The 20671-nt window shown below is 43.0% G+C and overlaps 1 protein-coding gene across 1 annotated transcript in view; it reads left to right on the top strand.

Moving 5' to 3' along the window:
- Bmcp (uncoupling protein Bmcp mitochondrial) overlaps nucleotides 1-19283 on the top strand; it is a 336863-nt gene extending 317580 nt beyond the window's left edge. Inside the window, exon 9 of the mRNA XM_070103691.1 lies at nucleotides 18538-19283. Within this exon, the coding sequence (XP_069959792.1) occupies nucleotides 18538-18657 (120 nt within the window). The 3' untranslated portion in view covers nucleotides 18658-19283. The remainder of the gene's footprint in view (nucleotides 1-18537) is intronic.
- The last annotated feature ends 1388 nt before the right edge of the window (nucleotides 19284-20671 follow it).

The following is a 20671-nucleotide window of genomic DNA, read 5'->3' as shown; positions in this document are numbered from 1 at the left end:
CGGTTACAAGTTCGAAAGGTGATCCCTACACCACAACAGTGTAGAAATTGCTGGCGATTTGGCCATCCAGCGAAATATTGCAGATCTATCGCCGAATGCCCAGTCTGTGGTGCCGATGACCATTCTAATACGTCTTGCAATCGATCTCCCTCTTGCCTTAACTGTCATGAGGCTCACCCTTCGTACTCTCGCCGTTGTCAGGTCTATTTAAACGAGCGGGAAATCCGTTACCTCAAAGAGACAGAAGGTCTCCCTTATGCCATGGCAGTTTCTCATCTCCGCCTCCAAGGGAGACTCCCACGTGTTTCTTATTCCCGTGTTTCAAAACGTCCCCCCACTTCTGGTATCCCATCTTCTACACCCACCTCTGTGGTTACCTCTCCCATAATCACTCCTGTATCTAATCCTTTTGCTGTCCTCGGCTCAGACGTCCCTACTTCAACGCCTCAGTCTAATCTCGCTTCTTCGAGTTCTCTCTTACAAGCCTCAGTATCGACGAGACCTCGTACGACACCTCTTCCCAATCGTCCCTCTACTTCTCAAAAGTCAAAAAAAGGTCCGGTAACACCTCCTACCCATCTTCCACCTCCTCATTTTACCCTCCCTGTCTCTGTCCCTAGTTCTTCCCCTCTCACTGGCTCAGTTACAAGTGCAGAGGTTCACCCTCCTCCTCGTAATGTACCTTCCTCCCCTGTTCCCTCCCAAGTTTCTTCCTCTTCTGCCACCTCCCAGGTTCCTGTCTCTTCTGTCCCCTGCCACGCTTCTCCAGTTCCCTCCACCCTTTCGCCCCCCCCTACCTTGGTACAGTCCAATACAGTTCCAATCTTTACTCATCCTCCCCCTACCATTCCCAATATTGTCTCCCATACGACATCTTTGAATTCCGAAACACTTGAAGCAATCTCTGAATATATTGCAGAGACCAAACCATCAATGGACACTGATCCACCTTCCGCTCTTTCTCTCTCCTCTGCTCCATCTGCGCAACTCCTTTCTTCACAGCGCACCGTTCCTTCGCTGCTTGAACATTTTCCACTGCCTCCGCATGTGGACTTTTCTAACCCTTCTAGTCCGTAGGAACCCTTACCTGCGGATTTCAAGTATCTTTATCATTGCCAATCATGGCCTTTTTACAGTGGAATATACGCGGCCTCAGGGGTAATCGGGGTGAGCTTCAGATGTTACTCTCCCAGTTTGCCCCTGTTGGTGTTTGCTTACAGGAACCAAAATTACACTCTGCTGTTATTTCTCACATCTCAGGCTATAATTTATTGTATTCTTCAGATCCTTTTCCTGATGGGACCTTTAATGAAAGTGCCCTTCTTCTCCGCACTGATATTCCGTACCATCAGCTATTTATTCATACTTCGCTGCATTACACAGCAGCCCGTATCCACTTACATAGGTGGTATACGCTCTGTTCTTTATATCTCTCTCCTTCTCGGGCATTATCTATTCCGGATTTTGCCTTCCTTGTTTCGTCATTACCGCCACCGATTCTGTTACTTGGTGATTTTAATGCCCACCATTTCCTCTGGGGAGGGTCTCACTGTGATTCCCGTGGAATTCAGTTAGAGGCTTTTCTTGCCACCCACCCCCTCCATGTTTTAAATACAGGTACTCACACCCATTTTGATCCTCGGACTCATACTCTCTCTTGCATAGATCTCTCAGTTTGCTCTTCCTCCGCCGCATTAGACTTTACTTGGTCTGTTCTCCCGGACTTACATGACAGTGATCATTTCCCAATCATTCTTACTTCCCCTTCATATTCGCCACCTCTTCGCACCCCACGCTGGCAATTTAATCGGGCAAATTGGAACCTTTACTCACACCTGACTGTTTTTAAAGAGGTTCCTTCTTCGTCCTCCATCGATGAGCTTTTACACCTCTTCTCGTCCTCCGTTTTCACCGCAGCTTCTCATTCTATACCCCAAACTTCGGGCAGGCATTCTCAGAAATGCGTGCCTTGGTGGTCTCCTGCTTGTGCTCGTGCAGTACGTTTGAAACGCGCTGCATGGGGCAGGTACCGGTACAATAGAACCACAGAGCGACTCCTTGATTTTAAACAGAAGCGTGCGATCGCTCGCCGTGTCATCCGTGACGCTAAACGCACTTGCTGGCGAGATTATGTCTCCACCATCACCTCTGCTTCCTCTATGAGTGCAGTCTGGAAAAAAGTACGAAAACTGAGTGGTAAATATTCTCCTGACCCGGCTCCTGTTCTGCGGGTTGCCGGTGTTGATATAGCAAACCCACTAGATGTTGCCAATGAAATTGGCAATCATCTGGTCCGTATTTCTCAGGGACTCCATCTATGCCCCTCATTTCTTTCCTCAAAGTCTGCCAGAGAGTTAGCACCTTTGGACTTTTCTTCTCTCAGAGAAGAACAGTATAATGTGCCTTTTACACTTCAAGAACTGGAGGCAACACTCTCAGCTTGTCGATCATCGGCAGCTGGGCCCGACGACATTCATATTCGTATGCTACAACATTTACATCAGTCAGCCCTTGCAGTCCTATTACGCCTTTACAATCTTATTTGGTCACAAGGAGTTCTTCCACAGCTGTGGAAATCCGCCATTGTTCTCCCTTTCCGCAAACCAGGCACTACGGGACATGAAACCTCCCACTATCGTCCCATTGCTCTTACCAGTGCAGTTTGCAAAGTAATGGAACGTCTAGTAAATAGACGTTTAGTGTGGTATTTAGAGACACACAACAGTCTCTCCACTCGTCAATATGGCTTTCGTAAGGGACGTTCTACCATAGACCCCTTACTGCGCTTGGATACGTATGTTCGTAATGCCTTTGCGAATAACCACTCAGTTATTGCCATATTTTTTGACCTTGAGAAGGCATATGACACAACTTGGAGGTATAATATTTTAGCCCAAGCCCACTCCTTAGGCCTTCGAGGCAATCTACCATCCTTCCTTAAGAACTTTTTAACTGACAGGCATTTCCGTGTTCGGGTTAATAATGTGCTCTCCCCGGACTTTGTCCAAGCTGAAGGTGTCCCCCAGGGATGTGTTCTGAGCACAACACTTTTTCTCCTTGCTATTAATGATTTGGCCTCTAGTCTTCCATCAAATATTTGGTCATCACTCTATGTTGATGACTTCGCTATTGCCTGTGCAGGCGCTGACTGTCACCTCCTTACAGATTCTCTCCAGCATGCAGTCGACCGTGTTTCCAATTGGGCCACCACACATGGGTTTAAATTTTCCAGCACTAAAACCCACCAAATCACTTTCACTAGACGCTCTGTCATCTCTGATCATCCTTTGTACCTCTATGGCTCACGTATCCCTGAACGTGATACAGTCAAGTTTCTGGGCCTCCTCTTTGATCGTAGGTTATCCTGGAAACCTCACATTACCTCTCTGAAGGCAACTTGTCACAGCCGGCTGAACCTTCTTAAAACCCTTGCTCATCTTTCGTGGGGAGCTGATCGTCGAACCCTCCTTCACCTACATTCCACCCTTATTTTATCGAAACTTGATTATGGTGACCAGATCTATTCAGCGGCATCTCCTGCTACTCTCTCTAGCCTTAACCCCATTCATCACCAAGGATTACGTTTATGCCTTGGTGCTTTTCGCTCTTCCCCTGTCGAAAGCCTCTATGCAGAAGCGAACGTTCCATCCTTATCCGATCGCCGTGATGCCCATTGCCTGCGCTACTATGTACGCTCTCATGATCTCCGCAATCCTTCCATTTATAGAATGGTCACTGATATTAGTAGACATTCTTTATTTGTTCGCCGCCCCTGCTTACTCCGTCCCTTCTCTCTTCGCCTTCATTCGCTCTTGTCTTCTCTTCAACTACCACCTTTCTATGTACATGTAGCATCTCACTTTTCCCTACCCCCCTGGGAAGTTCCAGCTGTTCGAGTCTGTTCTTTCTCCCTCCCTTGCTCGAAAGCCCAACTGTCTACGGTCGCTTCCCGCTCTCTTTTTCTTGACCACTTTCACTCTCATTCTCATGCCATTGCTGTGTACACAGATGGCTCTAAGTCTTCTGACGGCGTAGGATTCGCAGCAGTGTTTCCGGACAGCGTCGTACAAGGGCATTTACTATCTTCAGCTAGTATTTTTACTGCTGAATTATATGCCATCCTTACAGCACTTATCCGTATTGCATCTATGCCTGTGTCATCATTTGTGGTTGTCTCAGACTCCCTTAGTGCTTTACAGGCTATACAAAAATTTGATACACCTCACCCCTTAGTCCTCCGTATCCAACTTTGGCTACGCCGCATCTTTACTAAGCATAAAGATATTGTTTTTTGTTGGGTCCCTGGTCATGTTGACGTACAGGGCAATGAACAGGCAGACACTGCTGCGCGGTCAGCAGTACATGACCTACCAGTTTCTTATAGAGGTATTCCATGTACGGACTATTTTGCTGTAATATCTTCCCACCTTCACACCCGTTGGCAACAACGTTGGTCTACTATGCTCGGCAACAAACTTCAGTCTATTAAACCGAGTATAGGTTACTGGCCGTCTTCTTATCACCAGTGTCGAGGTTGGGAGACTACTCTCTCCCGTCTTCGCATTGGCCATACTCGTCTTACTCATGGATATCTCATGGAGAGGCGTCTTGCTCCTCTCTGTGAGAATTGCCAAGCTCCATTATCAGTCAGCCACATTCTGTTGGACTGCCCACTTTATCAACGAGCACGCAGAATTTACCTCTGTCGTCGTCTTCGCCCCGCTGCTCTCTCTTTACCTTCCCTTCTCGCTGATGGACCCACCTTTCATCCGGACTCTCTCATTGACTTTTTGACAACGACTGACTTACTTCACAAATTCTGATACTTTCAGCCCTTTCTACTTGTATCTCTTGCTACCCTCTACCCCCGTACTATCCCCTGCCCCGCTGTTTTCTGTAACCTGCTGATCATCCCCCCTCCCTTCTGCCATCCAATTCCCTTGCTTCCTTCCCTACCCTGCAGCGCTGTATAGCCCTTGTGGCTTAGCGCTTCTTTTTGATTATAATAATAATAATAATCCCAAGACTTCTGTGGTGATAAATAATTCAAGTATAGTGGAACCCCGGTTTTCGAACTTAATCTGTTCCAGAAGGTCGTTCTAAAACCGAAACATGCGAAAACTGAATCAACATTTCCCATAAGAAATAATGTAAATACAGTAGAACCTCAAATATCGAACTTTCTTCGGTCCAGAAGGCTGTTCGAGTGCCTTTACCGAATGAATTTATTCCCATCAGGAATAATGTAAATTAGATTAGTCCATTTCAGACCCTCAAAAATACACTTATAAAAGCACTTACAAAAATACACTTACATAATTGGTCGTGTTGGGAGCAGTTCGATTTTTGAGGTTCCACTGTACAATTAATCTGTTCCAGATACCCAAATATATTCACAAAAAAGTATTTTTTAAAGAATATGACACTAATATCAACTCTTTGGCTTATTTATCTATCACAATTGATCTAATATTAATAACATAGAAACATGATACAGTGGTACCCCGAGTTTCGAACTTAATCCATTCCAGGAACTAGTTCTAAAGTCGAAACGTTCGAAACTCGAAGCAGTATTTCCCATAAGAAATAATGTAAATCCAATTAATTCATTCCTGCTGTCAAGGGGCATGACAAAATAGTACTTCAATATGACACTATTATCAACTCTACGGCTTATTTATCTATCACAATTCATTTAATATGACATAATAACCAACATAAATACCTAACAAAAACCTGATATACACTCTAGAATGAATAAAATATGTATGTCATTACGTATGTGGTGACAGGGGAGGACACAGTCATGGGCATTCTTGCTCCAGCTATGAAAACATCTTCCCATTCTTTCCTCCTTCAGACATATTAGTATAAGAGAAAATAGAGTTTGTAATGCTAACTGTATTAGATCACTTCTTTCATAAAAAAACCATAATGTAGATATGAAATGGTGTAAGTACATGTACACCATTTACATACCTTGCAGAAGATAGGCTTTAAACTCCATAACTTGTGCCTGTGTTGGCATGCAGGAACACAGTAAAATCATTAAGAGTGTGTTATTAGTCATGAAGATACCATGTTAATAATAATAATAACAATAATAATCACACTGAGGCACATTAAATATCGTATAAAACGTTAATATGGACATTTTGCTTAATCCATCTATGATATTTTTTCAAAATTATATAATAAACATGCTACATAACATATTAACATAAACATGAAATGTTTTTCCAGCTGACTTGACGAAGTGAACAAAAACCATTCGTGTCCAGGCTGGTAACAACAACAACTGGTTTGTTTACAAAACTCGCGAACATGGGGGGGGGGGGGGTTACATACCTACCACACTGATACCTACTTACCTTACTATTCACCTTGCACCCTATAATAAGACTATTAAGACTACAAATATTTTAAGGTAAGTAGTGAGTGTACTGTATATGCATTTAATCACACTAGGGAACTTTAAATGCCTAGTATATAATGTAATGTTCACTCGAGAAACAAAGCCAGACTGGCTCACGGCGCCTGCGCAGGGATCTATCTTTCCTCTTCAAGGGGGGCTCCTTGGCGTGGTGAAGAGGCTCTTGGTCTGAGGAATTAGCCCTGTCGGTCTTCTTCCTCAGACCGAACCTAATTACCCCCCATTCTCCCCTCCCCTATCCCATCCTCCCCATCCTCCCCTTTTTCCATTCCTCCTCCTCCTCCTCACCCCTCCCTTTTGCCCTTCCTCTTTTTAGCCTTCGTGATTTCTCCCACAGGCGCGCTAGTTCCTAGGTAGGGGAAAGGACACCGGGGTCCATCCCATTCCGTTGAGGTTTCTTGGCGGTGGCGTAGTTTGCCGTGGAATCTGGATTGCCTAGGGATGTCCCGATCCCTCTCCGGTATCCCGGAGTAGCTTTGGGTGTCTTTTGGGCGACGGGTGTATCTCTGGAAGCCACCTTTCGGATTCCGGGGGTGGTGGCTGAAGGAGGTATGCTTTGTGGCGGATATCCGGCCGCCCTCTCTTTTGTCCACCGAGGTAGCTCGGCAGATGTGAGGTTGCTATCCCAGATTGCTGGTTTACTGGCATGAAGGGTAGGGTATGGCACGGGTTCCATGCTGCATCTGCGCTACTAGCGGTGTCGAGTCCTCTTGGGCGCGGAGGGAGATTTCTGGCCCTTTCATTCCTCCTAGGAACTATCCCTCCCCGGTCCCCCCTTTTTTTTTCTTTTTTTTATTTTTATTTTCTTTTCTTCTTTCTTTTTTTTTCTTAAAAACAAAAAGAAAGAAGTAACCTAACCATGGCAGCCCTAGTCCATGAACCTGGTACCCCCGGGCCCCTTCTTGATACCGCACCCCGTTCTGACCCCGCCTCGTCTTTGGACCACTCTTCAGACATTCCTCATGCCTCTGTACCTATTGCCGGTGCTGTTTCCTCACCCGCTTCAGGTACTGAGGCCTCGACTGACTCCTTCGATTTATCAGACCTTCGCTCTCCTCTGACTATGCTTCCGGCCTCTCCCTCTACGGTGCGGCAATTTTCAAATCGCCGACCCGTTCCACGTCGGACCAACTCTGGTCCCACGCCTAAACGTCAACGACAATTACCTGCTGATGATACTTCTCCACCTTCACCTTCTCGTTCTTCTCAGAAACGATCGACACGTCCTTCACTACCTTTCCACGCTCAGTTTCAGACTGAACAGTGGACTAAATTCTTCACTTTACGACCAACTTCCTCTACTGCCTATCTTTCTGACCATAGTATTGGCAAGGCACTCCTACGCCATGTTGGTAAAGATATTTCTTTTCATGCTCTTAAGAGCGGTACGCGCATCATTACCGTACAGAATGCTACCCAGGCTCGTGAGCTCTCTCGTCTTTCCCATATAGATACTGTTCCTGTCACCCTTGAAAAACATCATTCCCTCAATTCTTGTAGTGGTACCGTTATTCTGCCCCATACCATAGTTCAACAGAATTTCCAGACATGTGGCACCGACATTCTAGAACAGCTGGAACTCCAAGATCTCCCAATCCTCAAGGTAGACACTTACGTTCTTCCTGCCCGTGGGCGGAGACGATACCCTAGCAATGTGGCTCGTTTAACTTTTGACAGCCGAGAACTCCCATCCTCCGTTTATATAGCAGGACATCGGTTACAAGTTCGAAAGGTGATCCCTACACCACAACAGTGTAGAAATTGCTGGCGATTTGGCCATCCAGCGAAATATTGCAGATCTATCGCCGAATGCCCAGTCTGTGGTGCCGATGACCATTCTAATACGTCTTGCAATCGATCTCCCTCTTGCCTTAACTGTCATGAGGCTCACCCTTCGTACTCTCGCCGTTGTCAGGTCTATTTAAACGAGCGGGAAATCCGTTACCTCAAAGAGACAGAAGGTCTCCCTTATGCCATGGCAGTTTCTCATCTCCGCCTCCAAGGGAGACTCCCACGTGTTTCTTATTCCCGTGTTTCAAAACGTCCCCCCACTTCTGGTATCCCATCTTCTACACCCACCTCTGTGGTTACCTCTCCCATAATCACTCCTGTATCTAATCCTTTTGCTGTCCTCGGCTCAGACGTCCCTACTTCAACGCCTCAGTCTAATCTCGCTTCTTCGAGTTCTCTCTTACAAGCCTCAGTATCGACGAGACCTCGTACGACACCTCTTCCCAATCGTCCCTCTACTTCTCAAAAGTCAAAAAAAGGTCCGGTAACACCTCCTACCCATCTTCCACCTCCTCATTTTACCCTCCCTGTCTCTGTCCCTAGTTCTTCCCCTCTCACTGGCTCAGTTACAAGTGCAGAGGTTCACCCTCCTCCTCGTAATGTACCTTCCTCCCCTGTTCCCTCCCAAGTTTCTTCCTCTTCTGCCACCTCCCAGGTTCCTGTCTCTTCTGTCCCCTGCCACGCTTCTCCAGTTCCCTCCACCCTTTCGCCCCCCCCTACCTTGGTACAGTCCAATACAGTTCCAATCTTTACTCATCCTCCCCCTACCATTCCCAATATTGTCTCCCATACGACATCTCTGAATTCCGAAACACTTGAAGCAATCTCTGAATATATTGCAGAGACCAAACCATCAATGGACACTGATCCACCTTCCGCTCTTTCTCTCTCCTCTGCTCCATCTGCGCAACTCCTTTCTTCACAGCGCACCGTTCCTTCGCTGCTTGAACATTTTCCACTGCCTCCGCATGTGGACTTTTCTAACCCTTCTAGTCCGTAGGAACCCTTACCTGCGGATTTCAAGTATCTTTATCATTGCCAATCATGGCCTTTTTACAGTGGAATATACGCGGCCTCAGGGGTAATCGGGGTGAGCTTCAGATGTTACTCTCCCAGTTTGCCCCTGTTGGTGTTTGCTTACAGGAACCAAAATTACACTCTGCTGTTATTTCTCACATCTCAGGCTATAATTTATTGTATTCTTCAGATCCTTTTCCTGATGGGACCTTTAATGAAAGTGCCCTTCTTCTCCGCACTGATATTCCGTACCATCAGCTATTTATTCATACTTCGCTGCATTACACAGCAGCCCGTATCCACTTACATAGGTGGTATACGCTCTGTTCTTTATATCTCTCTCCTTCTCGGGCATTATCTATTCCGGATTTTGCCTTCCTTGTTTCGTCATTACCGCCACCGATTCTGTTACTTGGTGATTTTAATGCCCACCATTTCCTCTGGGGAGGGTCTCACTGTGATTCCCGTGGAATTCAGTTAGAGGCTTTTCTTGCCACCCACCCCCTCCATGTTTTAAATACAGGTACTCGCACCCATTTTGATCCTCGGACTCATACTCTCTCTTGCATCGATCTCTCAGTTTGCTCTTCCTCCGCCGCATTGGACTTTACTTGGTCTGTTCTCCCGGACTTACATGACAGTGATCATTTCCCAATCATTCTTACTTCCCCTTCATATTCGCCACCTCTTCGCACCCCACGCTGGCAATTTAATCGGGCAAATTGGAACCTTTACTCACACCTGACTGTTTTTAAAGAGGTTCCTTCTTCGTCCTCCATCGATGAGCTTTTACACCTCTTCTCGTCCTCCGTTTTCACCGCAGCTTCTCATTCTATACCCCAAACTTCGGGCAGGCATTCTCAGAAATGCGTGCCTTGGTGGTCTCCTGCTTGTGCTCGTGCAGTACGTTTGAAGCGCGCTGCATGGGGCAGGTACCGGTACAATAGAACCACAGAGCGACTCCTTGATTTTAAACAGAAGCGTGCGATCGCTCGCCGTGTCATCCGTGACGCTAAACGCACTTGCTGGCGAGATTATGTCTCCACCATCACCTCTGCTTCCTCTATGAGTGCAGTCTGGAAAAAAGTACGAAAACTGAGTGGTAAATATTCTCCTGACCCGGCTCCTGTTCTGCGGGTTGCCGGTGTTGATATAGCAAACCCACTAGATGTTGCCAATGAAATTGGCAATCATCTGGTCCGTATTTCTCAGGGACTCCATCTATGCCCCTCATTTCTTTCCTCAAAGTCTGCCAGAGAGTTAGCACCCTTGGACTTTTCTTCTCTCAGAGAAGAACAGTATAATGTGCCTTTTACACTTCAAGAACTGGAGGCAACACTCTCAGCTTGTCGATCATCGGCAGCTGGGCCCGACGACATTCATATTCGTATGCTACAACATTTACATCAGTCAGCCCTTGCAGTCCTGTTACGCCTTTACAATCTTATTTGGTCACAAGGAGTTCTTCCACAGCTGTGGAAATCCGCCATTGTTCTCCCTTTCCGCAAACCAGGCACTACGGGACATGAAACCTCCCACTATCGTCCCATTGCTCTTACCAGTGCAGTTTGCAAAGTAATGGAACGTCTAGTAAATAGACGTTTAGTGTGGTATTTAGAGACACACAACAGTCTCTCCACTCGTCAATATGGCTTTCGTAAGGGACGTTCTACCATAGACCCCTTACTGCGCTTGGATACGTATGTTCGTAATGCCTTTGCGAATAACCACTCAGTTATTGCCATATTTTTTGACCTTGAGAAGGCATATGACACAACTTGGAGGTATAATATTTTAGCCCAAGCCCACTCCTTAGGCCTTCGAGGCAATCTACCATCCTTCCTTAAGAACTTTTTAACTGACAGGCATTTCCGTGTTCGGGTTAATAATGTGCTCTCCCCGGACTTTGTCCAAGCTGAAGGTGTCCCCCAGGGATGTGTTCTGAGCACAACACTTTTTCTCCTTGCTATTAATGATTTGGCCTCTAGTCTTCCATCAAATATTTGGTCATCACTCTATGTTGATGACTTCGCTATTGCCTGTGCAGGCGCTGACTGTCACCTCCTTACAGTTTCTCTCCAGCATGCAGTCGACCGTGTTTCCAATTGGGCCACCACACATGGGTTTAAATTTTCCAGCACTAAAACCCACCAAATCACTTTCACTAGACGCTCTGTCATCTCTGATCATCCTTTGTACCTCTATGGCTCACGTATCCCTGAACGTGATACAGTCAAGTTTCTGGGCCTCCTCTTTGATCGTAGGTTATCCTGGAAACCTCACATTACCTCTCTGAAGGCAACTTGTCACAGCCGGCTGAACCTTCTTAAAACCCTTGCTCATCTTTCGTGGGGAGCTGATCGTCGAACCCTCCTTCACCTACATTCCACCCTTATTTTATCGAAACTTGATTATGGTGACCAGATCTATTCAGCGGCATCTCCTGCTACTCTCTCTAGCCTTAACCCCATTCATCACCAAGGATTACGTTTATGCCTTGGTGCTTTTCGCTCTTCCCCTGTCGAAAGCCTCTATGCAGAAGCGAACGTTCCATCCTTATCCGATCGCCGTGATGCCCATTGCCTGCGCTACTATGTACGCTCTCATGATCTCCACAATCCTTCCATTTATAGAATGGTCACTGATATTAGTAGACATTCTTTATTTGTTCGCCGCCCCTGCTTACTCCGTCCCTTCTCTCTTCGCCTTCATTCGCTCTTGTCTTCTCTTCAACTACCACCTTTCTATGTACATGTAGCATCTCACTTTTCCCTACCCCCCTGGGAAGTTCCAGCTGTTCGAGTCTGTTCTTTCTCCCTCCCTTGCTCGAAAGCCCAACTGTCTACGGTCGCTTCCCGCTCTCTTTTTCTTGACCACTTTCACTCTCATTCTCATGCCATTGCTGTGTACACAGATGGCTCTAAGTCTTCTGACGGCGTAGGATTCGCAGCAGTGTTTCCGGACAGCGTCGTACAAGGGCATTTACTATCTTCAGCTAGTATTTTTACTGCTGAATTATACGCCATCCTTACAGCACTTATCCGTATTGCATCTATGCCTGTGTCATCATTTGTGGTTGTCTCAGACTCCCTTAGTGCTTTACAGGCTATACAAAAATTTGATACACCTCACCCCTTAGTCCTCCGTATCCAACTTTGGCTACGCCGCATCTTTACTAAGCATAAAGATATTGTTTTTTGTTGGGTCCCTGGTCATGTTGACGTACAGGGCAATGAACAGGCAGACACTGCTGCGCGGTCAGCAGTACATGACCTACCAGTTTCTTATAGAGGTATTCCATGTACGGACTATTTTGCTGTAATATCTTCCCACCTTCACACCCGTTGGCAACAACGTTGGTCTACTATGCTCGGCAACAAACTTCAGTCTATTAAACCGAGTATAGGTTACTGGCCGTCTTCTTATCACCAGTGTCGAGGTTGGGAGACTACTCTCTCCCGTCTTCGCATTGGCCATACTCGTCTTACTCATGGATATCTCATGGAGAGGCGTCTTGCTCCTCTCTGTGAGAATTGCCAAGCTCCATTATCAGTCAGCCACATTCTGTTGGACTGCCCACTTTATCAACGAGCACGCAGAATTTACCTCTGTCGTCGTCTTCGCCCCGCTGCTCTCTCTTTACCTTCCCTTCTCGCTGATGGACCCACCTTTCATCCGGACTCTCTCATTGACTTTTTGACAACGACTGACTTACTTCACAAATTCTGATACTTTCAGCCCTTTCTACTTGTATCTCTTGCTACCCTCTACTCCCGTACTATCCCCTGCCCCGCTGTTTTCTGTAACCTGCTGATCATCCCCCCTCCCTTCTGCCATCCAATTCCCTTGCTTCCTTCCCTACCCTGCAGCGCTGTATAGCCCTTGTGGCTTAGCGCTTCTTTTTGATTATAATAATAATAATAATAATGGAGCATGCGAAAACTGGAGTTCCACTGTATAACTAGTGTACACTATGGTGGCCCTATGAACTTCAGACAAACATTTATCATAGTGGTGCCACAAGATTTTTCCCTTCATGTTTTCATTTACTTACTATACTTTCCACACTTTAATATCAGTAACTAACACATTCAACATTTGTGCAAATACAGCTTGGGTAAGTGAATGACAGTTGACACAGCAGTGTGTAGTTATTGTGAAATTATAGGTTACTAGTTGTCTTGTACAGGGTTTTATCATTTTTGTCCTTTAGCCCTTAAACTGTCCAAACGTAGATCTACTTTTTTTTACATTCTTTCTAATGGGGAAATCAAGGTTGGAGCGCTATGCGTGCAAACGTAGATCTACGTTTGGACAGTTTAAGGGTTAGACATCACGGCATCACAAAAAAAAAATTGTGCAATTCTTTAACTGTTGTATAGTGAAAATGTTGTGAAAGTCAATGTCGCAATCAATGGTCTAATGTATATTGTAATTTAGTATGGGTATGTAAAGGAGGTTTTGTGTACAAGGAGCTTGGACATAAAGCAGGCATGTGTGTGTGTGCATTAGGAATGAAGATGAATGGTTTTTGGGACTTGACGAGCTGTTGGAGTGTGAGCAGGGTAATATTTTGTGGAGGGATTCAGGGAAACCAGTTAGTGGGACTTGAGGAGGGGTTTGGGATATTTGCTGTTTAGAGTGACATTTAAACTGTTGTATCTGAGTGTCTCTGGCAAGACAGTGATAGTGTGAATGATGATGAAAATGTTGCTCTTTTTTGGGTCACCCTGCCTTGGTGGGATACAGTCAGTGCATTAAAACAAAATGTACATTGTATATAGTACGGGTATGTAGGTATAATTTGGCTTTTATCTTTCACCCCTATGCATTAATGTTTATTTTCCACAACTTTCATAGTTTTTTTATTTTATATTTCTCTATGGTACTGGGAAAAGTTCATAGTTATGCAGTGCATTTTGGGAAGCCGTAAGACTAAACTTAAATAAACTAGTTATAGAATAAATTCTTCTTTCAATGCACCAGCTGTATCCCACCAGGGCAGGGTGGTTCAAAAAGAAAAACAAAAGTTTCTCTTTATAACTTTAGTAATGTATACAGGAGAAGGGGTTACTAGCCCCTTGCTCCCTTAAAGAATAAATCTTTCTTTCTTTCATCAAACTGGCCGTATACCACCGAGGCGGGGTGACCCAAAAGGAAAAATGAAAGTTTCTCCTTTTACATTTAGGAATATATACAGGAGAAGGGGTTACTAGCCCCTTGCTCCTGGCATTTTTAGTCGCCTCTTACGACACGCATGGTTTACGGAGGAAGAATTCTGTTCCACTTCCCCATGGAGATAAGAGGAAATGAACAAGAACAAGAACTAGAAAGAAAATAGAAGAAAACCCAGAGGGGTATGTATATGCTTGTACATGTATGTGTAGTGTGACCTAAGTGTAAGTAGAAGTAGCAAGACGTACCTGAAACCTTGCATGTTTATGAGACAGAAAAATGGACACCAGCAATCCTACCATCATGTAAAACAATTACAGGCTTTCATTTCACACTTGGCAGGACGGTAGTACCCCCCTGGGTGGTTGCTGTCTACCAACCTACTACCTACTTTTTATTTATTTATTTAGAAATTTTAGCATACATACAGAGGTACAAAAAAAATACAGGTAAGAGCAGCATGCCAAAGCCACTTATATGCATAGCATTACGGGCTGGCTTAAAATTAACTTAAGATTAACTAAGCAATGATGAAATCAGTGATAAGACATTATTGTAAACAGATAACTATAAAGCACAAATGAGTAATACAAAGACAGGTCATATGGTTGCATGCATTGCTGTTCATTCAGTAGAATGGAGTATTCTGTTAGGTAGTGTATTTAAAAAAATAACAAAGTTAGATTGGGTCCTAGGTTTAACATTTATGTGATATAATTGTGAGTAACATTTTGGATATACAATTTATAAGGTTCAGTTATTCAGTATTTATTTGGTTTTGAGTGAGTAAGTGAACTTTGAGAAGAGACTTGAATTTATAAACAGGTAGTGTTTCTTTTATATTTACAGGTAATGAATTCCAGATTTTAGGGCCTTTTATGTGCATTGAGTTTTTGCATAGCGTGAGATGGACACGAGGAACATCAAAGAGTGATCTGTGCCTTGTGTTATGGTCATGTGTTCTGTTGAGGTTGGCAAGGAGATGTTTGAGGGGAGGGTTAATATCAGAGTTAAGTGTTCTATGTATGTAATAGGTGCAGTAATAAGTATGGATGTTTTGTATGGTGAGTAGGTTTAGTGTATTGAATATTGGTGGTGTGCTGCCTGTAGTGAGAATTTATCATTCAAACTGCAGCCTTTTGTTGGGTTATCTATTGCATAAATAAACTTAAAAGAACTTAGGAGACAACAATATATAAGCTGTCATTCACAACTTGAAAATAGTTTCTTCATGTAGAAAAGTATTTATTAAAGCTGCCTAACTACTTACCTTGCTGTTTATTTGTTGATGGTTCTGTGGATCATTGCATCTGCAACTTGGTATAAAATCTTCCCTCATAGTCTACTTCCTGATCTATTAGGCTGTTGGAGCTTTGCTACACAGTCCAATTTGGGCACTACAGCTCTCCTGATTAGGTTCCTTTTCTAAGATGATATCTGTTATTAATTTCCCATATATGTAAATAGTTTTGAAAAACCATTATTTATATATATATATATATATATATTTTTTTTTATTATCACACCGGCCGATTCCCACCAAGGCAGGGTGGCCCGAAAAAGAAAAACTTTCACCATCATTCACTCCATCACTGTCTTGCCAGAAGGGTGCTTTACACTACAGTTTTTAAACTGCAACATTAACACCCCTCCTTCAGAGTGCAGGCACTGTACTTCCCATCTCCAGGACTCAAGTCCGGCCTGCCGGTTTCCCTGAATCCCTTCATAAATGTTACTTTGCTCACACTCCAACAGCACGTCAAGTATTAAAAACCATTTGTCTCCATTCACTCCTATCAAACACGCTCACGCATGCCTGCTGGAAGTCCAAGCCCCTCGCACACAAAACCTCCTTTACCCCCTCCCTCCAACCCTTCCTAGGCCGACCCCTACCCCGCCTTCCTTCCACTACAGACTGATACACTCTTGAAGTCATTCTGTTTCGCTCCATTCTCTCTACATATATATATACATATATATATACATATATATATATATATACATACATACATACATACATATATACACACACACACACACACTAATGATATCCATATAGCATAATACTTTTATAAGTTTTTTTCTTTTTTAAGCTTTATCATACCTGATGGCTATTGAAAGAAAAAAAAACTTTCATAGGACGTAGACTCAGTGCAAATGAACAACTCTTGATCTAAGGAACTGGAGCTACTCTCTCTTTCCTTGAATTGACTTTGCTTCCCCAAGGCTTTGTATTACTCCTGTACAGTTAGAGCTCCTTCTATAAAATATATCTTTTTTCAGCGCACCGGCTGTATCCCACCGAGGCAGGGTGGCCCAAAAAGAAAAACAAAAGTTTCTCTTTTTTAACTTTAGTAATGTATACTGGAGAAGGGGTGTTACTAGCCCCTTGCTCCCGGCATTCTAGTTGCCTCTTACGACATGCATGGCTTATGGAGGAAGAATTCTGTTCCACTTCCCCATGGAGATAAGTGGAATTATTTCCACTTATTTCCAAGGATAAGAATTAGTAAGAAAATAGAAGAAAACCCAGAGGAGTGTGTATATATATATATGCTTGTACATGTATGTGTAGTGTGACCTAAGTGTAAGTAAAAGTAGCAAGATGTACCTGATACACTTGTATGTTTATAAGACAGAAAAAAGACACCAGCAATCCTACCATCATGTAAAACGAATACTGACTTCCGTTTTACACTCACTTGGCAGTATGGTAGTACCTCCCTGAGTAGTTGCTGTCTACCAACCTACTACCTACAGTGAAATAAATACATATAATAGATATTGAAAGAAAATGGCTTTTACCTGGTAGCCGGGCAGGACACTTACCTCAGTCACATGACTGTACAACAATGCTTTTCCTGTTTTGCTTAACTTATGTTAACTTCACATTTAAAATGTCATTTAGGTCTACTTTTATTGAGAGTAATCTTCCTTTTATGGTATATTTGTATGGAAAGTCTTTATAAATATTTCTTGTGTTTAAATAAAACCTCTATGTAATTGATTCCAATTTAATGGTTTTCAAATTTTATGGATAAAATCTGTTGCTAGATTCTTTCATTTTTCTGTCTGCTGGGTAAATTAATTTTTTAACAAAATTCATTAAATTTAGAATTGTCCTTTACTGTTATGATCATGGAAAAAGTCTTATAAGTTGGATTTAGTGAAGAATTGACTTTAACAGACACTCCTTCCACTTATTAATCCATTAAATTGAAAGATCACTTTCAATTTAATGATTTAATTTGGTTCGAGTTCTTTTTGTTCTGCTCATTGCCTTGATAAACTATCTGATGGGTGGGTTGACAGTGCCTGCACTTGATGGGTGGGTTGACAGTGCCTGCACTTGATGGGTGGGTTGACAGTGCCTGCACTTGATGGGTGGGTTGACAGTGCCTGCACTTGATGGATGGGTTGACAGTGCCTGCACTTGATGGGTGGGTTGACAGTGCCTGCACTTGATGGGTGGGTTGACAGTGCCTGCACTTGATGGATGGGTTGACAGTGCCTGCACTTGATGGGTGGGTTGACAGTGCCTGCACTTGATGGGTGGGTTGACAGTGCCTGCACTTGATGGGTGGGTTGACAGTGCCTGCACTTGATGGGTGGGTTGACAGTGCCTGCACTTGATGGATGGGTTGACAGTGCCTGCACTTGATGGGTGGGTTGACAGTGCCAGCACTGTGAAGGGTGGGTGGGGAATGTTGTAGTTTGGAAGGTCATGTAACTTGTGATGAACATGCACGTGTGGCAAGACACTTATCAAATAAATTATGCTAAATATGTTTCCTTATATTGATTACTCTTCCTTGGTGGAAAATGGCTGATGTGTTCGGTGACTGGAAAGCTTTCGTCATCATTTAGCATTTTTTTTTTTAAATTTTCTATATAACTAGGTTAGATACATTATTATTACCAGTCCCTTTTTTATATCTTCTAATTTTTTGGAAAAGTTTCATTAAGTTTAGATGTGATTTTGTTAGTAACACAAGTAAACCTTTCCTAATCAGAGTTAATTCTGTACTAATTCAGTGGTTGTACATAAATAACCACAGCTCTAGCTAGCTGGTTTTCTACTTAAGTATATTATAAATAAAACTTTTTTTTCTTTTCAACAGACTGTAAAATCCGAAGGACCCTTAGCACTTTATAAGGGCTTCATACCAACGTGGCTCAGACTTGGGCCATGGAATATCATCTTCTTTGTCACTTTTGAGCAGCTAAAGAAGTTCTATTAATGTAAATTACATTCATCATCTGAAATCATCATCATGCTTCTGCTGAAGCAGAAGCTCCTGTAGCTTCAGAAGACAACCTTCAGTATCAAGATCTGTCAGGCCTTTTGGCATTACTTTAAACTACTGCTGTGCAGCTTTAAGTGGACTCAGCATAATTTTCCTGCCCTTTTTAAATCATAGATTTTGGGGTGCATGGGGCTTTCCTTTATTTCTTGTTTAAAGATTTGAATATTATTGCACTACAGAAAAATCTAGTACTACAGAGAGATGAAAAATTAACGATTTAAGATCAGATATTCAGACAGGAAAGTCCTTTGCTCCATACATTTATTTATTCTTGTACAGCCTCAGAAATGGTTGCCTATAGCATTTTTTTTTTTACTATAGGAAAAAACCATTCTGAGGGGATCTCATGGTATTCATGAATAATCTCCTACTTCACTTCCATTTGTACATGATGCATTGTGTCATTGTCACTTGTTTAATGTAAACACCAAGGGGATGTAATGTCAAGTCATTGGCAGTTTGTTCATCATTCCAGGTGTAAAGTTCTCAATGTTTTTATATACATTGCGATAAAGTTATGTAGTATACATTTAAGAAAATAAAAATCACTTAAGGTGAAATGTATTTTTCAATTACAAATACTGTACTGTACTGTATATGGATATTTGATATATTACTGTTGCTCTTTGATTAATGGCAATGCCATTTTGAAACCAAAGATCCTTGGAGACTTTTGATATAGTGGCAGTTATAGTGTGTAAACTGCAGTTCTGATTTTTTTTTTTTTTTTTTTTTTTTTTTAAAGATTGTGAGCATTAACTCTACTTATAATCCACATTGTCATTTTAATGGCATTTAATAATTCTGTAAATGTGCTTTATTTTTTATTTAAACTGAATTATACATCTTTACCTCTTACAAAAAAAAAAAAAAAATTGTAGACAGCAGTGTAGCTCACTCTTTAACTCTCCATTAATTTATTGCAGTTGACATCATTTATTGTGATGGTGAAATTATCTATTTTTGTAGGTTGTGGACAAACTTGGCTGCCGAGCTACGAGGCAGTGATTTATACAGTGGACCCCCGGTTAACGATATTTTTTCACTCCAGAAGTATGTTCAGGTGCCAGTACTGACCGAATTTGTTCCCATAAGGAATATTGTGAAGTAGATTAGTCCATTTCAGACCCCCAAACATACACGTACAAACGCACTTACATAAATACACTTACATAATTGGTCGCATTCGGAGGCGATTGTTATGCGGGGGTCCACTGCAATTGTATTCAACTTTAGTTTTTATCTATGACAAGATCTGTTCGTATTGTTTCAAAATAAACCCCCAATCCATTTGGGTTATGCAGCACAAGATCTGTTATAAATTTTTTTTTTTGAAATGTGAATGTAAACAGTTTGCTATAACTGTGCTGTTTTATAATGCGACTTACTTTGTATTTAGTTTTTTCCATGTTCAATTTTTTTTTGAGGGGGGATGGCAAGTGAAGAAAGGGTAAATGATATTGAATTAATTCTTCAAAATAAAAGTTACAACAGTAAAACTGGTGTTTTTACTCGTATCACAAAATAAAATACTTGTTTATTAGGCATCTATGGACGAGTATGTACAGTGGATAGCGATGAAATCGGATACTGATACGTTTTTGCGTCAAAATATTGGCTTGGCTAACGATAAAAAACTTGGTTAAGGACATTCGTCCAGAACATGTCTGGGCGGCCTGAGCTGCCCAGCCACTCCAGTGTAGCCAGTGTGCCATTGTAGACGATTCCATGAGTACATGCGATACATTTTGTATTCATTGTTTTTAGTGCTTGTAACTGCTAAATAAGCCACCATGGGTCCAAAGAAAGCTTCTAGTGCCAACCCTTTGGTAAAAGGGGTGAGAAATACTATTGAATTGAAGAAAGAAATAATTGCAAAGTACGAAAGTGGAGTGCGTGCCTCCGAGCTGGCAAGGTTGTATGACAAACCCCAATCAACCATCGCTAC

Source organism: Cherax quadricarinatus, chromosome 86, assembly GCF_038502225.1.
Source record: "Cherax quadricarinatus isolate ZL_2023a chromosome 86, ASM3850222v1, whole genome shotgun sequence".
Taxonomy (NCBI): domain Eukaryota; kingdom Metazoa; phylum Arthropoda; class Malacostraca; order Decapoda; family Parastacidae; genus Cherax; species Cherax quadricarinatus.
This window is presented reverse-complemented; position numbering and strand designations above follow the sequence as displayed.